Source organism: Medicago sativa, chromosome 4 (assembly GCF_051527215.1).
Source record: "Medicago sativa cultivar Bolivia chromosome 4, Bolivia_mono, whole genome shotgun sequence".
Classification (NCBI taxonomy): Eukaryota; Viridiplantae; Streptophyta; class Magnoliopsida; order Fabales; family Fabaceae; genus Medicago; species Medicago sativa.
The window spans coordinates 8,510,039-8,533,432 of NC_140752.1; the positions used below are offsets into that span (position 1 = coordinate 8,510,039).

At 33.3% G+C, this 23,394-nt stretch overlaps 2 protein-coding genes and 1 pseudogene across 5 annotated transcripts; all 3 read right to left on the reverse strand.

Moving 5' to 3' along the window:
• Nucleotides 1-766: 766 nt before the first annotated feature.
• On the reverse strand, nt 767-8,548 carry LOC146926023 (WD repeat protein). 4 transcript variants are annotated; one of them, XM_085758447.1, is made up of 13 exons: nt 8,436-8,548; nt 6,978-7,080; nt 6,223-6,327; nt 5,878-5,993; nt 4,904-5,058; nt 4,723-4,811; nt 4,106-4,637; nt 3,518-3,604; nt 2,682-2,944; nt 2,502-2,584; nt 1,897-2,008; nt 1,309-1,383; nt 767-1,223 (listed from the first exon to the last, which is right to left on the reverse strand). In XM_085758447.1, the coding sequence occupies exons 2-13, from the start codon at nt 7,068-7,070 to the stop codon at nt 1,038-1,040; spliced, it is 1,896 nt and encodes a 631-aa protein (XP_085614573.1). In that variant the 5' UTR covers nt 7,071-7,080; nt 8,436-8,548; the 3' UTR covers nt 767-1,037. The 4 variants fall into 4 exon arrangements, with proteins under 4 accessions (XP_085614573.1, XP_085614571.1, XP_085614572.1 ...); XM_085758445.1 differs by having other exon boundaries at nt 3,518-3,607; XM_085758446.1 differs by having other exon boundaries at nt 6,978-7,110.
• Nucleotides 8,549-11,293: 2,745 nt separating this feature from the next.
• On the reverse strand, nt 11,294-13,421 carry LOC146926024 (uncharacterized; annotated as a pseudogene).
• Nucleotides 13,422-15,061: 1,640 nt separating this feature from the next.
• On the reverse strand, nt 15,062-19,046 carry LOC146926025 (uncharacterized). The gene is made up of 9 exons (XM_085758449.1): nt 18,872-19,046; nt 18,421-18,538; nt 17,709-17,745; nt 17,408-17,477; nt 17,173-17,277; nt 16,899-17,049; nt 16,582-16,664; nt 15,949-16,042; nt 15,062-15,619 (listed from the first exon to the last, which is right to left on the reverse strand). Exons 1-9 carry the CDS (start codon nt 18,906-18,908, stop codon nt 15,466-15,468), a joined length of 849 nt encoding a protein of 282 aa, XP_085614575.1. The 5' UTR covers nt 18,909-19,046; the 3' UTR covers nt 15,062-15,465.
• Between the last annotated feature and the right edge of the window lie 4,348 nt (nt 19,047-23,394).

Sequence of the window (23,394 nt, forward strand, 5' to 3'; positions counted from 1 at the left end):
TAATTTAATAAATACTCTTTCAATCTTTTATCGTTTAGGAAAAAATTGTATCCATAATTTAAAACAATACTGGAAAAAAAAAACTTTATAAACTTACATCCATCTATCTATTGTAATAATTGTAAAATTGTAAAATAAATGAGAATTACACGTTCAAATCTGCATTTAACTTCCCACGCTGCAATTCAATATAGGTGCTGGAGAATTTTTTAACACAGTGCTGGAGAATTTTCAAATGAAATAAAGAGTTTGATTAATGAGACGAAACGTGTCAGAAAAAAATAATAAGACAAGACGAAAAACCAAATTAGACCACGAAGTGCAAGTAACAATCAATTACATTTATCCTTAACTTAACATAAAACAATAGACCATTCATTAGCTAAAACATCAAGTGAATAAATAAAAACTTATTTTTCAACATCAAAAGAAAAATTACTGTAAAATAATATGCAGTGAATTTATTTTACAATAATATTTCACTAGAAATCAATTCATTTCTTCCTAAAATAATTACCTCAATTTTAAAATTAACCAACCTACACAAAAAAATAAATAAATAAATAAATCGTTTACATACTTCAAATTTCTAAGTAGTTGTCTATTACACTCAATTTAGGATATCTGAAAGCAAGAACATCATCTGTAAAGTCAATAAAATTTTATTCAACTTTTTTCATTTTATTTAAGAATAAATTTCTTCCCCAAACAAATTTTCTCTTCAACTCAATATAAAATGATCATAAAAAAAGTAAACAAAAATGAATTCCATGATAACGTTTTCATTCAATCACTTAAAGAGTGTTAAGAAGTTATAATGCTTGATTGACTATGTAGTACACTAGTATCAATTTCTCAAAACTGTGATGCTTTGTGGACAAGCAAATGTATACGGTGTTTCAAAGATCTACTACAATGAATACATTAAAGACTAATCTATGAGAAGTCAACTCAAAAATGTTATCAATTGCTAATAGCTGGGACTTAATGGTATGACATGTTTTAAAAAGAACCAAAAACGTGTACAGACGACATCATTAATCTTCCATCATACCATCACTACCTTCAACGTCACTAAGATTATCAAATGCTTCATCTAATAGTTCCCCTTCTTTGCTATCTTTGTCAGTGTCCATGGCATCCTCGGATTCTCTTTCACTATCATCCGTGTCCACATAGATAATTGGCACTGTTTCAACTTCATCTACCTCCTCGTCAAGCACCTATTCAACAGAAACCAAGCACCATAAACACAAGTCGATCATAAACTTCATGCTAACCATTTGTAGACAGCAGAAAGAAGCTTACCCCGGTGTAAAGGATGTCTAAGAAACTTGAGAGTTGGAAGACAGATTTAAAAGTGGAGACTCTAGACTCAATCAGCTGCACAATAAATAGATAAAAAAGGCAAGAATTACTAGTTGGTTGGTATAAATGATCAATAGTTCAAAGATCCTTTCACAAGCATGTCAAGTATACTACAAACTTTTGAGAGATTTTGTTGCTCCAATTTGTTGAACAATTGAATCAAGCTCATGAACTATTAGAAAAACAAATAATAAAGAAAATGAAAATAGTGTGTTGCAATGGTGATGCCTTGTCATACTGTATTGTAGCAGATCATAAAAAATATCTTCTCCTAAGATAACTACCAATTACCCAAAAATTGTAGATTTATAACAAGAATTTAATCAATTCACTAAAAGCTCAATTTGAGTTATCATATTGTATTGTAGCATATCACATAAAAGCTCGATTTGTTTACAGTTAAATACAATGCTTTTCTTAAGCACGGCAATAAGATATGAAATGCATATAATTTGTAATTTAAAAGACATGGGTAGATCAAATGACAAATTAAGTGCTAATCAAGTAGAACCATCATGCAGAACTCACTTGAAACAAAGAGTTCAAAACTTTTAAAGAAGATTCCTGGGACATTATTCCACTTGCATGCTGTAGAAGTAGACATTTCAGCCATGGAAGAGCACATGCCAAAATTGCACCCCTAGAATGAGAAAGAAAGAAAATAACTTCAAAATTATGTCATCTGTAGTAAAAATTGCACGCCTGTAAAAGAAAGAGAAAATAACTTGGATATATAATTATGATACTTGTTAAAGGGGTTAATTATAACCATTTGTTTGGTTGCTGCTTAAGTACTGCATAAAGATACTTGTTATTCTAATATGCTACCATTTTTTCTGTTAATAATCCTAAAGGACCAAAATTTTGACCAACAAATTCCTGGCTGTTAACCAGGAGAGTATCATCTCTTTGCTCATGCTTTCTCTACGAAAATCAATGGACTGCTATATTAATTTTTTTTTATCTCCTCTGTCCCCCTCCCTTACAAGCAAGATGGAAAACTAACAAAATGAAATTAAAAATCTAGAAATGGCCACTCATGTAAGACATCTGCCAAGTAAGTTAAATGCTCCATGGGAACACTGTCTGGCATACTAAACATATATTAATTTATTATAGTTATGATGTATTACCTAGATTCAATAATGGATATAAGAGAATTAAGTAGTTTGAGGACGTTGGATGGGTTCAATTGCGCAACTGAGTTCATAATAACCTGCAAAAGGAGTTGCATCACAGATAAGTGATCGAGAAAGTGGGCAATTTACAATTCAAATATAAACACAGTTCAGTACACAGGAGAAAAAGATAACCTTCTCATCTTGCGTGTACAAGCAATCCAGAAGAAGGGTGCGGTCATCTGCATTCAATGCTTGCTTAAGCAAAACATCTACACTATCTGCACTTGGAGGCTTCGATGAAACTTGCTCTTTGTCACTCTTGGATTTGTTTTCATCCAGCTCTGTGTCATTCTTGGATTTGTTTTCATCCAGTAAATTGAGATTAGTCAGTTTCTCCCCAATTGTTTGCTCATTTGGATCATCATCAAGGACTCCGTCAACAACCTCACATTGATCTACATTAAATATCAGTACCAAAAATACCATCAATACTTCACCAATAATTAACATTCAAAAAATAAATTGGAGTGGAGTGAGGAAGTCGAGGGTTCGATTACCATTCAAAAAAATAATAGTGCAGATGGTAAGATTACTCATCATACCAAAGTGGTACGCACATTTGAAGATAAATCAACATGCAAATGGAAAACAATTTTCATAAACCAAATTGTCTTATTAAAGCTAATCATGAGTTGAAGGAAACTAACATTTATCACACCTTAGCAAAAACTATATGGAAACAAAGATGCTATTTTTCCTTTTTCTTTTATTCTTAATAGCACTCTGCTATAGCCTAAAATAACTATCGTGAGTTCAAAAGTTTTCAATGCAAAGCATAAATACATTAATGGTATATGTTCTTTTCAAAATTCAGGTTAACAAACCGCTGTCAATAAAACAGTAATCTCAATTTCAATGGGAGCAAAAGACCAAGAAAATGGGATCCAAAACACAAAGATAACCTAACCAAAGATGATGGAGAAAGTTTGCTCGAGCCAGCAAACAATTTAAAATATTATAATTCTTACCCAAATCCACCTTGTCAGTTGTGGTTGGAAGATCAGGATCAGATGTTGCTTGTCTTTTCTTAGACTTTTTGCTTTCCTTTTCTACTGCTGCTTTCAATTCCAAGCGACAGACAGAAATAAGATTTTAAACGTTTAGAGAACTTGTAAAAGATAAACAAGCTTATTTAAGAGTGTCCCAACTAAAAAAATTGTGACATTTTATTCCAAATAGAATTTCATGTTTTATTTAAAGAAAAGAGTTGAAAACTGATTAAAACATGAAAAGAAATTGACAATGTGAATGCATGATTGTGAATAGGATCTCTACTTTAAGGGTTTCCCCTTCACAATGAATTTTTCTTTTCACATTAACTTTCTAAACTTGCATAACCCATTTTTCTACCCTTATTTCTCTTATTTATACATCATATCCCGTCTATCCTAAAAATGAACATATCAACAATCTATGAAGTTGAAAAACAACTCCCACTAGGGCAGGAAAAGTATTTTCTGAAAACATCATATAAATCAAGATCACCTAATAATTACCTAAATGGAACCAAAAATGAGGGTGTAAGAAAAACTAAACACATATTTAGTATATCTGACCTTTCTTGGAAAGGCTGTCATGCTTCTGAATGGAATCAAGCTCATCTCCCACATTTAATACCACATTCTCCCCTAAATCACTAATATTTAAGACTGTAAACTGTGGATGATCTACAGAGCCATAAGTCAACACAGCTTGCATCTGTCCGTCTTCCCCCATGGAATGGAATTTGGATGCAATAAAGGAACTGCGCCTTTTCTTTGAACTTTCGCTATTTTCCTTATCACTTTCGACTTTGTCTGTTTTCAAGGTTATTTTAGTTCGGTGTACTTGACCTTCAGAAGAGGCATTCAAATTCTTCCATATGTAAGTTCCACCTGAAGACGTAACTGCTGAGACAACTAAATCATCTTCATTGCCACCGGAGTGGCAATCAAGAACCAATGGAGCATGCCTCAAGGGTAGTGTTGGACCACCACTCACAGTTCCTAAACTTAAGTCACACCTCCAAACTTGAAGATGTTTACTTTCAGAATCTGATGTAATTAAATATTTTGCATCACTGGATATAGAAACACGATGTATATTTCCCTGTTAAGGCATAAAAGTAAAATATGACGATACTTTGAGCTTGTAAAGACAAATATTTATATCCACAATAAGTAATGACACTTACCATATCATTAGGGCACTTCAGAACCTCTTTACCAGTTTCCCAACTTATAACTCGTAGTCTAGAGCTGAAAATAGCTAAATATTTTTCATCTGGACAAAAAGTAAAATGACGAGTGTCAACTACCATGTAACAAGATTAATTGTTAGGATGGACCAAGATCCAAAAGTAATTTAGTACACACCATGTGAGAAAGCCAGTGAAGAGATGGACTTTTTTGAGATTTTAAACTCCTTTAGAAGCTCTCCTGTTTCAGAATTAAACTCATATGCCTTCCCATCATGTCCAACAACACAAAGAAGCTGTCCTTTTTTTGCAAATGAAAGTCCGCAAATCCCACTGTATGATGATATATGGATGAGCAAGAACAACAAATTATATAACGGTATTAATTATCATTTAATATCATATTAAAGCAGCATAATCAACATATGGACGTCACTTGTGAAACTGGTAATAATATTAAGGAAATCGATACATTTTTAAATATGGGATGGGAGTTTCTGTTTCATTATCTGTGTGTACTATACACATCATATACCAATATGAAGTATACAAAAATTTATTCTAAAACTAAGCCAATGTGCAGTATTTCTAATGTGTTACACTGACTGATACCCTCGTTCACAATTACATAGACTATGCAACAAAGCCAGTGTATGAAACCGAAGAAAGGGTTGGCATAAATGACATCAATATGTTTAATCATAATGTAGTAGTGAACATGAAAACATCCAGTGCATTTTATTAAACATTGCTTCATTTCATAGGGTAGGGAAAATTCTTAGGCAATGGATTAACATGACTGCATGAATACCCAGACATTGGTTCACATTTTATATTTGGTCCCACCCATGAGATTTTTTCAGACCAACTATAAGTCTTTTGGGTCCAATGACAAATTTAATATTTGCTTAATATACCAAAGAATGCTCAAGTTTCTCCAAGATAACCAAGGTCAATTAACACTTTTACATAATCAAACAATGATTGCTTTTATTAAATATACAATGCATGGAGATTAAAGGGAGCCAAAAAGCACTCATTTGAATGAATAGTTTTACTTTGTTCAATGGTGCAATAATGTTTTGACACTTCATAAGATGAATATGTAGAAAATTTTCATTTAAAAGAAATAAATTCAAATGACAGAAATACCCGGGAATCGGATGACTAGTAGGCCACTTCCTCTCACCAGTGGAAACATCAACAGCGAGAACTTTTCCATCTTCCGTTCCGAGAGCTAATAAGTAAGGTCCCTTACCTTTTTTACGCTAATTACAACATAAAGCAGCCCACAACACAATGGAGAAAGTAAGAATCAAGCCTTTTAAAGCATTAAAAAAACATTGTTTGCCCTTCTGAAGAGGTAAATATCTAATTTGTGTGTATTTTTCAGACAGTCTTCATGTTATGATATGATGAATATACCTTGGGGGCTTTGATGAAATTATTTTTATTTTAAGAACTAGAGTAAAATATTCTCTTAAAATTCCACACTACCTTTTTCCCAGTGAAACTGCATGCAATACAAGAATAACGAATATCATGAACTCCATCTGATGGCTTCCACTCTGCTAACAAATCTCCATTGTTTGTATTCCAAATCTGAAAAATAGAAGATGAATTTTTGTCATCAACATTACAAGAACTATAAGAAGCGCAATTGTAGAATTCCAATATCCAACAAAATCTTATTTGCAACAACAATGCAAATTGATCGTTGGATTGGATACGAATTCTACTGTTTGACATTCTGTCATTTATAAATTTCATTTGACATCATTTTAGTTGAATAGGTATTCAGCATATATGAAAAAGATTTGTAGAGTGACGGGCAGAGTATGAGTTAGTTATTTCAGAACCGTAAATTCAAGGAAGCAGTTTGGATAAACTTCTCGATAAACACTTAGATAAAAACAAATACAAATAACCTTGCAATATTTGTTAAGCAACAGTTTTCGTTAAAAGACAAAATTGGCTAGTAAACTAAACTTTTTCATAAGCTCTCTAATTTAACTTCATAAACACATTTAAGCTTATATTGACTTTTCTTCAAGTAAAGAACAATAAACATGTTTTAACTAAGAAGCTTCTATAAACTAGAAGCTAAATGAAATCATGCCAAAGTAAGAGTTAACAATTATGATTGAAAAAATTGAACCAAAATTAGACAAGACACTTATCCTAACATAAATGGCTCATGAAAACTACTACCAAACATCAAATGCAGAAAGGGAGATGAAGGCAGTGCTTACTTTTGCCGTCCCATTTGCAGACAGAATAGCTGCATAGTCACCATTAGGTGTGAAAGCCGTAAGAACAGGTTCCTTTAACTTACCCTTCACCATCTCAGTTAACCTTCAAACAACAAAGAGGTACCAAAATCACCTAAATCAGATATTAGACTTTGTCAGTACTATGTAAAGATAATCACTTTTTAGTTATCAATCCAAACCAAGAGCCCAATTGGGTCACTCAATGATAAAATAACAATCACAAATCACTTAAAAGTTCAACTACTACAACAAACTGATAAAAACCAATATAATAGACCACAGAACTATAAAAGTTCAAAGATTTCAACTCAACATTCCTTGCCAACCATCATATAAAAAAGAAAATGAGATCTACATAAAATAAAGAGTAAAGCTTATGGTAATTTATCAACTTTAACAGCACATAGACTACATAACAAAAAAATGCTTTGTCTATTTGACACGGCAAAACTAAATAACAACACAAAAGTACACGAGTTCAAAGATTTTAACAAACTACATAAAAATCTCTTTGTTCAGTTAACTACAAATATAGAGATACCCATAAAATATACGAAAAAAGGAAAACCTGGATGACTTTCGCACTGTTTTAGACACAGAAGAAGTCCAGTTGCGTTAACAAGGCAGTAGAAATTTTCAATGGTGCAACTCTAATTCAAGTTGTTTTTGATATACAATACAACAAGGGCAAAGCTTACTTTGATTTCGTGGAGCTGCTCAGTTTTGTTGTTTTAGGGTTTCGATTGTTAAAAAATGTGTTTAGTTCAATGACTTAAAAACCGGACCTAAGATCCAATTCAGAAGTCTCCAGCTCATGGTTTAATTGGTCCAACGCGAATAAGAAATAAATGAAATAAGAAATATAGTGCTCAACACCAAGCACCATTCAAAATTTTCCACATTAATAAAAACCCACATTAGCAGCTTATTTTCCACATATAGCCCTAAGCATCATTAAAGGCCCTATTTGGATAAACAACTTATTTCCAGCTTATAACACAATGATAAGCGCTGATGTATAAGCTATTTATATAGCAAAAGATAAAATAAAGTTAAACTTTTTTCGTATAAGATATAAGTTGTTTTCATTAACTATCTCGGAGAACTTATGAAAATAAGCTGAAAAACAGCTTATGAACAATGTTGTAAGCTGTTTTCATAAGTTCTCCCAAACAGTCTCGCAAAACTTACACTAGTAGATAAGCTGAAATAAGTCAATTCAAGCAAATGAGAAACACTTAATTGAACACTTGAGCACTCACAAACTAGAAGAAATAAAATGAAACTTAAAAAAAAAAAAAAATCAAAATTTGATTATTTCAATTGAGGAATGAAACCTAATTAACACATAAACCCTAAACCTGTACGAAAATGACCCTTTAAGGTTTGGAACAAAGGTTCAATGGAGGAGTAACGAGGGAGAAAGGGAAAACAAACCTGAAGATGTAAACTGTGAAGGGCCGGATGTGTGCGGCGGACCGGACAGGGAGTGGCGGCGGGAGAAGAGAAGCGAAGAGTCTCTGTCTGTTTTGTTAGAAAAGAAAGAAAACAAACTCGAAGGAGACGAGAGATACAAGAATTAGGGGTTTAGGGATTTTTTTTTTTTTTTTAAAGGAAAAACAGATATTTTTTTTTTATTTTTATTTTTTTGTAAAAAAATAAAATAAATAGAAAGGTTATAAAAAAAAACTATAAAGAATATGATTAAAAAATATGAGTTTTATTTTAGGGGATTCACTAAAATATGAGGTTAGTTTTATTTTTATTTTTTTTACGTTAAATATGAGTATGTTTATAAGACACGAATATGCAAGTGAACAATGAAAGGTAATAGACGACCACTAATAATAAGAGAATGTATATAAGAATATGAAAGACTAAGGATATACACCAACTAACTAATTATTCATAACATTTTTCCTTGAATCTTTCCAAAAAAAATCATGTTGTCCTTGAACTTCAAGGCTTGAAGTCCATCGAACTTATTAAACATAACTATGAAAAAAAGTGCGAAAATATTTTTTATTTTATTTTTGTTACTATGTTATTGGCACGAAATTTTGACTGTCATTTGGCAATGATTAATCTTCGTTCGAAAACATATAAGACATTTAAGATGAATATTTTTCTCCTAGATGAATTTTCTCCAAACGCAAAAATCAGAGATCGAACACATTATCACTTTTTAAAAGGTTTAAATATCTTACGAGATTAGTTGTTTGAAAGAATCCATCACAATGCTTTCTTCCTAACACTAGTGGTCAATTCTAATCATTAGTTATCAACTCTATTTATTAATTTAAGTTTTAAGATTGTATCCAAAAAATGTTACCAAGTTCCAATTCCAATTAAGTTTAGATATATATGCCATTTGTAGTATTTCTTTTGTACTCCAAATCAAATCAGATGGCATCTTCACATAATTTAAATTGGAAGCTGCAAGTTCGAATTTTATGAGTGTTCGATGTGTGAACTGAAAAATATTTATGTCCAATGTCAGGTAGATTATACACTACACTGGTGTTTATATAGTAGAGGTATCACTTTCAAGGGTGTGTATGCCCTTGAGGACTGAGGAGCGCACACAATTTTGTAAATGGGTGATGACGGACTTTAAGTTACCACCACATGCACGATGCCGCCTCCGAACTTCTGATCAGGCTAGGCTGGGTTTGGGTTGTGTGTGTTGGATTAATTATTTAATTAATCAATTATGGATTCACAATAATCAATTATTATAAGTTGATGTCATAATATAAATTATGGTCTATTGTGTTAAGCACTAATTAGTTGATCAATATATGTGATTGGGCTATTCTTTCTAAATGGACCGTGATGGGTTGAACCATTTAGCTAAGTCCAATTAGAGGTCCCTGCCCTCAGCCGTTTAGCTATTTAAACGTCATCCCATCAGACGGTTAATTATTCTGAACATAATTGTGAAAACCTAAAGCTAGACGGAATGAGGGTAGTCATCCCTCTCATGCTTGTCGGTGGTTATCCTTCATCAATCTAATTCAAAGGTACACAATTTCTTGTTCATTCTTTGTTACTGATGATATGCTATAATTTATATCTAGTGATCTATGCCTAAACACTAAAACTTTTATCAGCGTGGTGTATTAATTTTTATTGACCTGAAATATAAATTTAATTAATTAGTTTTTAGAATTTTTTTGTTTCAGTACACGTCATCACCACGTAAGCGTTTTGCATGCGTCAGTATACACATGGCAGGACATGTTGAACGCATGTCAAGTGCAACTCTTCCTAAGTCAACTCTCTCAATAAGAGCGACTTAGTCCGCGACTCAACCAAATAATCTCTTTGATGACTGAAAATAATTTTGAACTCATTTTTAACTATTGTTCAAACAAATTTCTACATAAACTCCTATTGCAACCATTTGCATAATCTGATATATAAACAAATAAACAAAAGTAATTTACTTTAACCCTTAACATTAGCAACACTTTCCAAAATCAATACATTTTGAATTAAAATTAAGGACATAGCTACAGAGAACCTGAGGTGAGGACAAACTCCAAGAACAGTTGACAACATCAATGCAAACCATTCCATGACTTGTATAAAAACATAACAACAAGTAAAAGATTAACTCAGAAGCAACAAAGGTACAATCATATATGATCTCATCTTATACAACAACTCTTAATTATTGATGTGACAATATTGGCTCTCTTTGGAAAATTATATCCACAATTTGCATAACAATGCAGGAACTGCCACACGCTTAACCACCTGATAAAATATGAAGAAAATGAAATGAATAAAAGTTTGACATAGAATTACATAATAAAGCAAAATAATCTAGTTTGATTAACAAAACATGTCATACATAACTTATGAATAAAACAAAATACTCTATAGTTTGATCAATAAAACATGCCATATATAAATTGTGAATAAAACAAAATATTGTATAGTTTGATCAATAAAATGTGAAGTAGGTTCACTAACCTTAACTGGTAGGAGCTCGATTTCTATGAAAGTTGTTTAACTTTACCATCAAAGTTACATAGAGCTTGTCACCCACTCCATCAATAAACCGATAGTATGTGTTCCTCCATTTTCTAATAAGAAACAAAGGACCACAAATCCCCCAAAAACCTACTGCAAATCCAACTCCCATGCCTAGATACAATGATTCTCTTATAGATTCATCATCTTCATTTCCTCTAGATGGCATTGCCTTTTTATGATTTTCTTCTTCTACAGTACAGTTTTTAAGAGGAGCTCCGCATAATTGTGGGTTCCCAATGTAGCTCGATGCATCAAAACTTTGAAGTTGAGTCCCTATTGGGATTTTTCCGTTAAAATTATTGCAAGATAAATTTAAAACCTCTAAATAGGTTATGAGAGCCATGCTCTGAGGAATTTCACCAAAAAATTTATTGTTAGAGAGATCGAGAGATTCCATATTTTTCATGTCTCCAATCATCTTGGGTATTGTTCCAGTCAAATTATTGTGAGATAAGTTCAATGATTGAACTTGAACAAGCTGAAATAATTCCAATGGCACTTCTCCAGACAAACTATTGGCTGAAAGGTCAATAGTTCGCCTATCTGAATGTACTTCAAACACATAGTTATGACCTTTAGTGAACAAATTAATTATAGGGTCATGGCTACCATTAAGTGGGCTGCTTTTAAAAGAATCGGTAACCATATGACTCAAGTTATAGACACACTCTGGTATAGATCCTGAAAGTTTATTTTGTGCAAGGTCCAAGTGATACAACTTAGAGAGATTGAATAATTGTGTTGGAATAGTCCCTTCAAATTGGTTTGCTCTCAATATGAGCACTTGCAAATCTTGCGGCATCTTGATTGGTATAGTTCCAGAAAATTCATTTTCTCCAAGGTTCATGACTTGCAATCCATACCAATTAGAGAGATGCATCAAAACTTCACCAGATAGTTTATTACTCCATAAGTTCATGATTTCCAAGTTCTTCCAACTATGTGGAATTGATCCTGAGAAGGAGTTGTAACACAAATCAACTTCAGCTGCCATTGGTGATATGTTTGGGAGTCCTCCTGTGAAATTATTGTGATCCATCCTTATTATTTCACCCATTAGCGTTAGATTTGATATGTCTTCAGTCATTGAATTGTATGATAAATAAACAAAAGGTATTCCTTCTATAAGTCTCGAGAACTTATTTTCTATCTACGGAGGAAATTCCTGAGCTCGAGAAATCGCAATGATTTCTGTGTATATATCCAAGATGGAAAGTTTGGACCTTGAGTTGTATATCCCAATGAAAGTTCGGAGAGTTGAAAAGGAGGAACCCAATTCAAATCAAATTGGAATACACAAGTTGAACTACTCACGTCTAGTGAATCTAAACTAGAGAGTTTGGAAAAAGTTAAATTTGAAATTTCACCAGAAAAATGATTAGTGCCAATATGTAAAGACTTTAAGGATGAGAGGTTTCCTAGAGTTAAAGGAATGAAACCGCTTAACATGTTAGAGGAAAAATCAAGGTATTGAATATGTGCTAGTTGGCCTATTTCATTTGGAATTGGTCCCTGTAGTTGGTTCTTAGAGATAGAAAGTTATCTCAAATTTTGAAGGTTTAACAAGCTAGAAGGTATCTCGCCATGTATATTGCTATATGAAAGGCCAAGATAGTTGATGTGTTTGGTGAGATTAAAAAACTCATTTGGTAAATGAGAGGTGAAGTTGTTCCCAGAAAGTTCAAGAGTTACAAGTGAAGACAAATTCAAATATGCAATAGATGATGGGTTGATCATAAACAGTTGTACTTCTAATAGTGAAGGAAGTGTATTCACTATTTGAAGCCAATTGGTTTCTTTATGAAGATCAATTCCACTGAGGTTGAGATATTTCAAAGAAGAAAGTGGAGAAAGCCAATGAAGATTATCTATGTGAGGAGGACCATTACTCGAATATCCACCAGAAGATATATCAAGGTAGATAAGGTTAGATGCATGTGTGATGTTGTGTTGAATGGGTGGAATAGTTATCACATCAAAATAATGCTCGCTCAAATCCAAGTAACTCAGATATTCAAGTTCTAGAATACAAAGATTCATCTCACCTTGCAAAAATTGATTATTAAGATCAAGCTCTGTAACTCTGCCAGTAATGTTGTCACATTGGACTCCTTGCCATGTGCAACAATCTTTTTTGGTTGACCACGTTGACATCGGATCAGGTGTGAAAGGCATGACTCCCCTTTTGAATGTTAATAATGTCTCTTGATCTTTCTCATTGCATCGGACCAATCTGTTGTCATTGTTGCACATGCTTGTGTGGAATGTGATTAATATAGATAAAAGTACAAGTAAAAGAAGTGGCATTTGTGAAGTAAGAATGGTCACCATGAATGATTTTGGGGATAAGAGAAGAAGATTTAATTCAAATGGGAGTATGAATTGTTAAGAGATTCTAGTGTGGTTATATATAAGATGTTGGGAACCCACATGGGTTGGCCTGGTGGTATTAACTTTGATTCTCTCCGGTGTCAATTTGAGTGGGTTAATTTATCTTCTTAAAAAAAATATAAGATATTGGGTTATGAGAGCTTGAAAAAAGAAATAGCTCCAAACAGGATAAATTGGGGTGTGTGTGACTGATAAGAAAGTATGTGGACAACAGTTTCAAGATGCAAATGGGGTCTAGTTGTTAGAAAAATCAAATAGCTCCAAAAGTGCAAGACTTAGACTTTGAAAAGGCAGAGAAGACTTGGAATTATTGAATTTCTTTGAGCCTATGTTTTAAGCTTGGTACCAAATTATCTAAAACTTATTATAATTGGTAAAATGTTTAATTTTTAGTATTTTGTGGATAACAGTTTTGTTATTTTGTGGAATTTTAGTAATTTCTTTGAACCTCATGTTTTAGACTTGCTTTGAATATATGCTGTAGAGATTAAAATTGAGCAAAACATCTGTGTGTCTGATGATAGATCAAAGATTTTTATGGGAAAAAAATCAAATTAAAATGAAATAGAATTATTTTTTTGAATATTATATTGCACTGATTTGGAAAAGCTAAATTTATACTTTGTCATTCAAAATTAATAAAGCAATACAAATTGAGTATGATAGAAGTTATGAGACTAACCATGAGAATATAAACACCTAATAAACCTGACATGAAATTTGTTCCAAAGAAAGAAAACAAAGTTGCAGAACATGTTAACTTCACCATTGTAATAACGAATTAATTATTTTAATTAATTTTAATTTTAAAAATAGTAGAATACGAAAAAGCTTAACCTTGGTGGCTTTACCTTTAAGCAGCCTAATCGCTAGAAACATTTGTTAGTGGTTGAGTCACATATGTTGCTGATTTTAGTGTTATTATTATATTATATAATAATAATAACATATGTTATAGGGTATGGGAAAGCTTAAAAAAATTAAATAGCTCCAAAAATTAGGACTTGAAAAAATCAGGAGAAGACTTAGACTTTTGAGGTAAGAGACTTGAACTTTTGAAGTAAGTGATAAGAAATATGTGGACACCAAATTTATTATGGCACATTTTAGAAAGTTAGGGCGATTCAAATAGACGTTAGTTACATCCGACTTACATTCAACTGAAAATGGATATTACAAGTTTGATCAACTAGTTCCCTAAAAAAAATTGGTTCAACCATTAGTTAATTTTACATCAAAATCAAAATTTTGAACGTCATTATTCAGTATTTTAGTCGGTGGAATTGGTCTCACGAGGTATTTTGGTTAGAAAAAATCAAATTATTATAAGAATACGTTATCAGATTTAATACTATAATTGTTGTAATTATCTTGTACAAATGGTTGTGATTGACATGACAACCCATGCCGATCCAAATGGTGTTGTGATCGTTAAAAATAATAGCTTGAAACAAAAAGACTTTTGTAAAAGCAATGAAGACTTAGATTTATGGAATTTCTCTAAACCTCAATGTTTTAAAAATTGTCTTGAACCGGCCATGACTGATTGATTCAAGTGGGGGGTATGATTGTTTAGTGACTTCTCTTGCAAATTTGGCACTTGATAGAAAGAAGAAAAAAATGGGAAATATCCAAATAAAGAGATTGAATTAGGGACAAACATATTTAATTATGCTTAGTATTATGGTGAATGTGTCAAAATCACGGCGACCCACCGCGATACTAAACATACTCTTAGATCTTTATTTTTCAACATGACAAAATTTCTATATAACTAATTCTCTTATAACATATTATACGACATAGATTCTCTACCTAGATGGCGGAAAATACACCCGACCATTTTATCTATCACTCTCATATAAGTATAACACACTATATCTTACTTTATTTTTCTCGATCTCTTTCTCACTTTTCTCTCATGAAAAAAGTCTGAAGTTACCAAAATGCATGAGATTCAAAGTTTACAAAATTCATTTTCACCATATTACATTATATTTCTATGAACCATTCCATGATATCTAGCTACTTGTTAATGTCCTTCTCTACCTTCCTTGTTTTTGTTCTGCATGTCTTCTACAACATGACTTGATGCAATATTATTTGAGGGTCCCCCAAGCCCCAGGCATGAGCCAAGCCAATTGGAGACTTCAGCCATCTCTCTAGGAACTGTATAATGACCAAGCCTACACAAAATAACAAGCCAAAAAGTGAAAAACAATTGCTTTAACTAATGTTTTAAAAATTAGACCGAACCGATCAAAAGATCAATTTGTCGGTTGGTTCAAGTCTAATGGTTGAACTACCGTTGTTTCAACCGATTTTTTTAAGTTTCTATTTTTTTTTTTTAGTTTTTTATTTATCATCTAGTTTAATCGTGGCTGAACCAATTGAACCATGATCTAGAGATTTCATTGATTTGATCTCAAGTATTATTTTTAAAACACTGCTTTATTATTTCATAGTTGAGTTAATTCTACTAAAAAATTTATAATTTTTTTAAAAAAAGGCTTACCCCTCATAGGATTTGAATGTTATATATTGAAACCCTGCTGAGCACAAGGATTGGGCTGACTTTTCTCCATATTTGTAGAGAACTACATCATCACCTGAAAAATAAATTTTAGATGTTAGCTTAAAAAAAAATTACTACCATGCTTTCTGAATACATATATAAATCACCATTTGAGCATTCAATGCAAATCATAGTAATATGCACATAAGCTTATAAGTTATAACTTATTAGCTTAATCAAGCAGAAGCTTATTGATAGAAGCAAAAGACATCTATATCTGTAAATTCATTTATGAAGTTGGTAGAAAGAATTTTTAAACACCATTGTCCTGTTGAAGAACTTTTGTGACTGATGGGATTAGATTTTACTAAAATAACAATGAAAATATGAAGAGAAACTAAAAATTCTTTAATCCATGCTTTGAGTCTAATGTAGTAAAATATGAAACATAAACACGGAGACGAACCAGAACATAGACATTTGTATCAATGTTATGTCGGTATCTCACACATGTTGGACAACAGACACTTCTTTAATTTGAAGTGTCGGTGCTATAATAAAATGTAACTTATAACCAACGTTCTATTTAAATAAAAAACCAAATGTCACATATTAAGATGTTTAGTGACATACTAATTCCATGGCACAGAAAAACTGGTAATGAAGCAGCTCTCCTTCTTGCTTCATGTGACAATTCTATCTTGCTCTTTAAGCTCCTACATTAACATCAATTGCAAACCATAGTGTCAATCATTAGATTTTAGTATGTGACCACATGTAGACAACCAAATTAAGATTTAATGTGCACTAATGATCATTTTACAACTCTACTCGAAGGTATTTGAACAACGTCCCTAAAAATTACAAGATCAAACTCTTATCACCACCTGACGTACAATTCATGAACATATATAACCAAACATCGCTTGAACAATAATAAAGGTATATACCTTGATCCCGGAAGCCATCCACTTAGTCCAATAACTGCTCTTAAGTTGAGAGTGTAGGGTAGGCCATTTCCATACCTTCCAATGGCAAAACAAGTTGCAGAATATAGGGCTGTTGCAGCACCCATACTGAAGCCTCCAATCCCAACTTTCACTATATCACAATAAAAATGATGTTTTAGTGTCTAGAATAATATCAATCACAAGTATCAAATTAATGTGCTTAAAATTAGAATTAGATAAATGAAAACTTTATATTATTTAGCCTTGAAAGTACCATCAGCTGGCTCAGTTGACAACAAATTTGCAATATGTGCTGCTGAGGCATCTAAACCCTCCCAATCATCTGGACCATCATCTGAAAGTTCTCCCATATCAAACCCTGATCATTGTTAAATAGCAAAATGTAAGGTTATAATATATACTTACTATGTGTGCATATTTAACAGTTACACAATTATGATTTAGTTAGGAAAAAAATCTTATAGAAAACAAGAGGGATTTAACATTACATGCAGTACAAGAAAAACCACCAAGTATAGCTACAGGTCGGGTAGGAGCAGTTGGACAAATCCATTTTATCTGCATCATATAACATCATAAGACACAATATCATATGTTGAGTACATGAGAATAAATTTATCGAAATACTATAGAGCTACGTACGGACACACGTAGATACTGGTAATAATTTGACAAAACTGAAATGATTGAATGTAACCACGTGTTGGTATGGAACACTGACATGTGTCGTACACGAGACACACCTTCAATTTCAAGTATGGATGTTAATAGGTGAGAATACAAACTTACATTTGGAAGTGGAAGTGATTCAAGGAGCTGATATGAGCTGCAAGAAAACCAAGCTTAAATTTTTTATTATGTTTGTCTCATAGATTAGAATATAAAAGAAGATAACAAACATCAATTAGGAAAACACATATTTGCTAGATAAAAATCCATATATTAAAATGACCTGACTCTATGGTAATTTTTGTGACTACAGTATTAATTATTTTGCTATTCATATAAATATTCTTCTGTCAATTTAAAACTCATGTCAAGTACTGTACCAAAAAAAAATCATGTCAAGTTACTCAATTTAGTAGAAAAACAAAGTTATCATGTGGTCCCTTAGTCCAGAATCTTAGTAGATACTCTTCCAAATTAAGCTTTCCACCTATAAAAAAATAACAACTTTTTCCAACAGAATTTATCTCAAATAGAATCTCAATAGAAGGAAAGCTCCATACTAAAAACATACCAAAAAAAAAGTTGGTAATTTGGACCCTTGTGATATAACTTACTGTCTTTCTCATCAGGAAGATTATGAAATTCTGATCACAAGGTAGACAAGGTGTAGACCATGATCATATATATATTAACCACATTTTACTGCAATATAAAAGTTTACAGCGTAATGGCCTTAACCACAATCGTGACTGCAGCCGCGTTTTAAAACTATGTCGACAGTGGTATAAAAAAGACATATAATATAACTGTATTGAAAAGATGGTATCCATACCTCAAACCATTATCACCAAGACCATGCAGCCAAACTATAGTTGCTTGATGTTTTCCTTTAGGCCTCACTACATGTGTCTTACCAAACTCCAAATTAGTTCTTCTAGCAGTTCCACTACCTTCAAAAGGCATATAAAGTATAAAGATTGTTGATATTTTAAACCATGGTAAAGAAAGGTAATGTAATCAAGTTATGTGACTGTGAATGTGGTCGTGACGTCAATGATTTTAACGTCTCTATGACCACATTTCGGCTGCATTAATTGTATTTGAATATAATTTTTCGCAATATCAAAGATTTTGAGCGTAGCCGCAATTTAAAACGTTGACGATAATCATCCAAATAGGTCAAGGAATTTATCATTGATGACACATAAAAATGATGCATGGATTGTAAAAATGAATTTTCAAGAAAGGAAAATTTCTTGCAAGGGATATGAAGAAAAACTAACCAGAACCAGACCCCATTTGATAACATGCATGGTTCATTTTGCTGTTACAAACTTCTAAAATCAATCTCCCACCTATTGAAGATATTCAAGTAACTATAGGAAGAGGTTTTGCAGTGAAGAAAATGTAGAATGGTGAAGGCTATTTATACACAAATGAGTAAGGTGGAGTTGGAATAAAATACATATTTGTTTGGTATGCCTCATTGTTGGAATAATATACAAGATACATCGATCGTAAAGTGGATCATAGTATTTAAATACAAGTTGTATTATTTAGACCCTAAGTTTAAATAATACAAGGTTACCGTGACTACTCTGTACATAAGCACAATTGGCCGAACTTCATACCTAAATTACTTTCGTACCAAAGTTACTATTTTAACGATATGTGTGTATTTTTGTATATGTGTAGTGTTCACATCACACCAGCTATAAGGTGTGCCTAGAACCGCCAAAGAGAAAGAAAAATCCATGAAAAGGAGATGCATAGATAAACAAAAGCATGAAACCTTTTTTTGGGGCAGAGAGAATCAAAGCAGATCAAAGCACATTCATCCATTTCTAAGGACTCACATATAGTAGAGAATCTATGCTTGTGGGCAGTGGCTATAAAATAAAGATAGATAGCAACAACAAATGAAGAATATTGCTCAAAACAATAAAGAGTATAAAATCATGCTTGTAACTATCACAGTTGTTTATCAAATCCTTCTTGATTGATAGATGGATACCCTCAAGCTATTTAGTTTTTTCATTTTTTTTTCTTTACTTTCTTTTTGCACTAAAAAAAAATCAACAAATCAATCAGGGTTGGATCTAACGGAAGAGGTTAGTCTCCACAATGTGGCGAACCAATGTTTGAATCATGGTTGAAAAAGGTGTCCGCATTTAATGTCTACTCGTGTGAACACGATTACTTCCCATAAAGGAAGCATGTGAGAAATCATTAAAGAAAAAGTAAGTCATCAAAAAATATTTATATTGGAAAAGGAACATGAACTTTTAGGTACTATTTTCCTTCCCCTACTTTCTAGTTCTTATATATAATAATAATTAAAAGCTCAGTAACTTTGATCTTAAATTAGAAGTGACAAGAAAAAGCACTTAGGTCTTTTACTATAAGTAACCTTCCCTCTCAGTTGCTTTCTTGTTTGCCACTCGAAGAAAAGTTTTGTTTTTTTTTCATTGTTTATAGTCATTCATGAGAAACAGCACAAGTTCAAAGCGCACACAAAATTAAATAAGCTCTATAGATATTTAACTGCAAAATAACATCCTAGATTCTTCATTTATTATAAACACAAACATAGGTACCTTCTTAAAGAAGAAGGAACCTGTAGAAGCATCATCTAATATGCAAGGCCATTGTTTACAAAATCTCAATTCTAAATTAGTAGCCGATGTTTGCTTGTCTTTTCTATTGTCTAGTAGAAAATAATTTAGGGTGCACTTGAAAGAGCTTACTTGCAACTTTTATGAGTTTTGTTGTTGTGTACAAGTGTGAGTTTATATGTCCCACATCGGATAAAATAGTAAAGGTTGAACACCTTATAAAGTAAGAAGACCCATAAACCCATTGCCTTAAGGTTTTGGGTAAGAGTGTGGTGTCTCTCTTGCTTATGCGGTTGCTCTAGCCTCGATGATGTGGACGGTCCCCCTGGCTCCCCCAGTGACCCAACTCTGGTATCAGAGCTCGGTTCGACGAAGGGTGCCAGTGACCCAACTCTGGTATCAGAGCTCGGTTCGACGAAGGGTGCGACCGAGGTATTAGAGCTCGGTTCGACGAAGGGTGCGACCGAGGTAGCCGGTTCGTTTGCGCAGAAAGCAGCAACGGCGGTAAAAAGCAGCGTCGGTCCGTTTGCGGAGAAACCAGCAACGACACCGTTTGCGGAGAAAGCAGCAACGGCAATAATTGCTGGTTTCTCCGCAAACGGACCGACGCTGCTTTTTACCGCCGTTGCTGCTTTCTGCGCAAACGCGGCGGTAAAAAGCAGTGTCGGTCCGTTTGCGGAGCTGGTATTAGAGCTCGGTTCGACGAAGGGTGCGACCGAGGTAGCCGGTTCGTTTGCGCAGAAAGCAGCAACAGCGGTAAAAAGCAGTGTCGGTCCGTTTGCGGAGAAACCAGCAACGACACCGTTTGCGGAGAAAGCAGCAACGGCAGTAAAAATCAGTGTCGGTCCGTTTGCGGAGAAACCAGCAACGACGGTCCGTTTGCGGCGGTAAAAAGCAGTGTCGGTCCGTTTGCGGAGAAACCAGCAACGCTGGAGAAACCAGCATGCGGAGAAACCAGCAACGACGATACATGCAAAGTAAGAGCTTCCGCTTGAAGGGGGAGCATGATGAATAGATGGATAAGAGCTTCCGCTTGAAGGGGGAGCATGATGCAAAGTAAGAGCTTCCACTTGAGGGGGAGTGTTGTGTGCAAGTGTGAGTTTATATGTCCAGTTGAACACCTTATAAGTAAGAGGACCTATAAACCCATTGCCTTAAGGTTTTGGGTAAGAGTGTGGTGTCTCTCTCGCTTGTGTGATTGTTCTGGCCTTGATGTGGCGGTCCCACTGGCTCCCCCAGTGACCCAACAATGGCATCAGAGCCCGAGGGGGAGTGTTGTTGTGTACAAGTGTGAGTTTATATGTCCCACATCGGATAAAATAGTAAATAGTAAAGGTTGAACACCTTATAAAGTAAAGAGGACCCATAAACCCATTGCCTTAAGGTTTTGGGTAAGAGTGTGGTGTCTCTCTTGCTTGTGCGGTTGTTCAAGCCTCGATGTGGACCGTCCCCCTGGCTCCCCCAGTGACCCAACAAGTTTATCTTGTGATATAAATTCCCTAAAAAAAAAAAAATCTTGTGATATAAATAAATACAATTGTAAATTTTTGAAACAACTTATGAAAATAGTTTAATACGTTAAACAATTGAGTTAAGCTTCAAAATATTTGCAAGTACTACCTCTCCAACAAACTCTAAAGAGGACCCATAAACCCATTGCCTTAAGGTTTTGGGTAAGAGTGTGGTGTCTCTCTTGCTTGTGCGGTTGTTCAAGCCTTGATGTGGACCGTTCCCCTGGCTCCCCCAGTGACCCAACAAGTTTATCTTGTGATATAAATTCCCTAAAAAAAAAAATCTTGTGATATAAATAAATACAATTGTAAATTTTTGAAACAACTTATGAAAATAGTTTAATACATTAAACAATTGAGTTAAGCTTCATAATATTTGCAAGTACTACTTCTCCAACAAACTCGCAATTGTACCACGTGGCTGTCCAATTGCTCCAAGCACATTCCAGCCACCTAAGATAAAAAATAACTAATTCATAAACACATTTATGATAAACACTTCATAAGCATTTTTTTTTTTACAATTACACTTATTAAGTATTATAACGTTCACCCCAATGCATCTTGAGTTGACTCCAACTTAAATATATGGGCAAAGCTCTCTTGACTCTTAAGTTAATAATCTTGTTCATTTGCAAAACTCCAACTTGATATTTGGTTTAATTAAAACTAGCCAGTTATATTTATATCAACGGTTAAACTACAACTGGGTCCGGGTCAACCAATCTAAGCTATGACTTTAACCTCAAAATATAGACTTAAAATGTCAGAAAATACTTAAAGAATTCAATTTTTTTTTCAAGTAACAAGCGGTTAGAAATTCACTTTAAGGTTAGTGGTGATCTCTTACATAAAAATATTTTTGGTCCATGTGATATTTGTAAAATGATACCTTCTTGTATGAAAACATTACAAGTAAAAAACTAACATACTTGTAAATATCGATCTAAAAGATATTTATTTTATACCTTTGTACCTAATTTTTTTTATACCTTAAAAAGAAATCACTCACTCCTTGTAACTTCAATTTGAAAGAAAGTGACTAGTCTCCTTTATCGTTATTCATTATTGATGAAAGGTGATGTGTGACCCTTTGAACCTATTCTATTCTTATGCCAATTACTTAATTTGGGTTTTGATTATTACTTATGCTTAATTGCTTAGGGTTTATAAGGGCGCAGAAATCACTAAAGTCCAAAAGCAGACATATAATAAATCTTCAAAAGAATTTAGAATATTTAGTTGTCATTTCGATAATAATTTTCAGTGCTGAGCCTTTCTTTCATTTTGTTGGGTGTGATTATCATGCATAAGCCATAACTTATGCACCATGCATAAGCCTGCATTAGTCCAGCTCATTATGCACCTAGCCCAACAGAATTACTTCCTACACCCTAAAGAAAAACAGGTGAAGAAAGCAAACGAATCAAAAAAGAGCATCACACGCGTTAGTAGGAAATTATGGCATAGGTAGATGACACCTCAACTCTTCTAATGATTGAAAGCTTCAGCTAAAAAAAAATATTACAAACATAGAAACCTTATTCTTCATTGCTTTGGGCCATAACTTCAATTGGGGGAAAATCTACCTTAATTATTGCTTAGAGCCACAACATTACTAGGAAATTATGTGAGCAAATAATAGTGATCCAAACCTAAGTCATAAGCCTTTATCCATTC

Coding starts and splice junctions, on each gene's coding strand:
- LOC146926023 (XM_085758445.1), bottom strand. CDS start 7,070: ATGGTGAAGGGTAAGTTAAAGGAACCTGTTCTTACGGCTTTCACACCT. Junction 5,059..5,877: donor ACTAGTCATCCGATTCCCGG/GTATTTCTGTCA, acceptor ATCATCATACAG/TGGGATTTGCGGACTTTCAT. Junction 2,585..2,681: donor TGTACACGCAAGATGAGAAG/GTTATCTTTTTC, acceptor CTCCTTTTGCAG/GTTATTATGAACTCAGTTGC.
- LOC146926025 (XM_085758449.1), bottom strand. CDS start 18,908: ATGAACCATGCATGTTATCAAATGGGGTCTGGTTCTG. Junction 17,278..17,407: donor TGGTTTTTCTTGTACTGCAT/GTAATGTTAAAT, acceptor AACAATGATCAG/GGTTTGATATGGGAGAACTT. Junction 15,620..15,948: donor ACATTCAAATCCTATGAGGG/GTAAGCCTTTTT, acceptor TATTTTGTGTAG/GCTTGGTCATTATACAGTTC.